Source organism: Anarrhichthys ocellatus, unplaced genomic scaffold (genome assembly GCF_004355925.1).
Source record: "Anarrhichthys ocellatus isolate YVR2014 unplaced genomic scaffold, GSC_Weel_1.0 scaffold18, whole genome shotgun sequence".
Lineage (NCBI taxonomy): Eukaryota > Metazoa > Chordata > Actinopteri > Perciformes > Anarhichadidae > Anarrhichthys > Anarrhichthys ocellatus.
The window spans coordinates 977,033-979,036 of record NW_022280048.1 but is presented as its reverse complement, the minus strand read 5'-3'; the positions used below and the strand labels follow the sequence as shown (position 1 = coordinate 979,036).

The 2,004-nt window shown below is 43.7% G+C and overlaps 1 protein-coding gene across 3 annotated transcripts in view; it reads right to left on the bottom strand.

Moving 5' to 3' along the window:
- Positions 1–2,004, bottom strand: part of LOC116388819 (actin-binding LIM protein 3-like) — a 36,083-nt gene that overhangs the window by 12,993 nt on the left and 21,086 nt on the right. For all 3 annotated transcript variants that reach the window (XM_031857034.1, XM_031857032.1, XM_031857035.1), the window contains 2 exons: positions 1,684–1,742; positions 492–572 (listed from right to left, as the gene is read on the bottom strand). In XM_031857034.1, the coding sequence (XP_031712894.1) occupies positions 492–572; positions 1,684–1,742 (140 nt within the window). The remainder of the gene's footprint in view (positions 1–491; positions 573–1,683; positions 1,743–2,004) is intronic.

Here is a 2,004-nt window from a genome sequence, read left to right as displayed (position 1 = left end):
GAGAGAGAGAGAGAGAGAGAGAGAGAGAGAGAGAGAGAGAGAGAGACGGGGAGACAAAACACTGTATAAAAATAAATTTTGTGCATACAAAAAGACATACACAAGCAGGAATCAAAGTGGACAAACAGAAAATACAGAGAGGGTTACTTTAAAATACCTGAGGGCACGTTTAATGACAATTTAAAAACAGTTTAAGACCAATCTCCATTCAGAAAGGTCATACAAAATGAATAAAAAGAGCCTAAATTGAGTAAGACCCATAACTAAGGCTTTACGGTGCTGCAGACACCCCAGTGTTAAAGCACATATGGTGAAGCAGAGAGGACAGACCTGTGGCCCAACAAACCAGAGAGAGATAGATGGGAGACCGAAAGAGCTTTCGGGGACTCTTTGTGCTTCTGTCATGTCGGTTATATTTTGATTGAAAGATGTGACAGCTGAGGGCGTCACCACGGCATTGTTGGCATAACCATGGCGATGGCGGTACTTACAAAGATGAGCCGGTGAGGAGAGCCGAGGAGAGGAGACGAGCCTGGAGGAGAAATGGACGCCGTCTCAGAAGTGCGTCTCAGCTGGTAGGACAGATAGAGATAAGAGAGTCAGAGCAAGTCTGAGGTCAAAGTAAAGCTAGTACAAACACAGCTAGTGCAACTACATAAAGATGTACAACAACAATAACAACGACGACGACAACATTACACCTATCTAAGTACTTGCTGTCAGGTGAGTCTTTCCCATGTAAAATCCTGCACACACACACGCTACACGACTGTCTTTAAGTCGTTGTGGTTTTCAAACTACATGACTGACCTGGGACACAGACTACGAAATCTTTCACTGGGAGGAATCCCTGGTGAGGTCTCCAAACTATGTTTTGTCAAGAAAACAAGTGAGAAGGGAAACGGGCGAAGTCATGCTTGTTGATGTTGTCGTTGGCACACATGTTCACATAGCAGCCTGTTTTCACATGTCTTTACTATTTCCCTCACGTAGATCAGCCACTGTGTTGTGTTTGTTCATGCAAACATCCAACAGCTTTGGAGCAATAACAACTTTGGTCCTTGTTGCAAATAGAGCGCATACAGTAAAGTTCCTCGGCCAGCTTTTACTTCCAACCCGTGTCTCGTGCTCTCATTGGCTGTAGCTGCCTGACAGACTCCCCAACAGGTACAGATATTTAGCATGCTAGTTATCTAGAATGTGTCTGTGATGCGTCAGCGAGCCTCTCAGCTGGAGTCTTTGAACAGTTCACGAATGGTGCTCAAGTACCGATCATGTAGTAGGAACTGGGCATTAGCAACAGCAGTTTGTTGTAAAAAAAACTTGGGTAAGACTTTATTTGAAATGTGTCATAAACTGCAAAACCACCACTTATTGAGTGTTATTTTTCATAAAAAAGGTTACAAGCTGTTAGTAAAAAGAACAACAACATTTTAGCTGAGACAGCAAACAGAGCCAGTCTCTTGCTCCCAGACAAGTGGCAAAGGCCTGAAAAGCAAGATAAAAACAATATTGCATTATTCTGGAGAGCCTGGTCTTCGTTAGTTTCTTATAACGCAAAAAAACATTTTAGCTTGAAAACCAAGAATGAGAAATTTCAGCCACGGAGAGAAACAAAGAGAGGGCAGAAACAGAAATAGAGAGAAATGGCAGGGGGTTGTGGGTATTTTGAGTATTGCTCACCCTCAGTTTTCTCTCCAGCCGAGCTGCTTCTTTACACATGGGGTGCCAAACCTCTGAACCTGCACACAAACACACACCATTTTAGCTCAGTTTATTTTGTTGTGTGTGTGTGTGGGCAGCTGCCATACAGTTTTATGGGATCCTATGAAGAGCAGATCAGCCTCCTTTAAGTGCATCAACATCAAATAGCACACACAGGAGGCGACGCATGAGGCTGTGGAGGCAGTTTGTCTGGTCTGAGGACAGAGGATGTAAGTCTTCTTGTCTCCACACACAAATAAACAAGGAAGACAGAGACAGAGAGAGAGAGAGAGAGAGAGA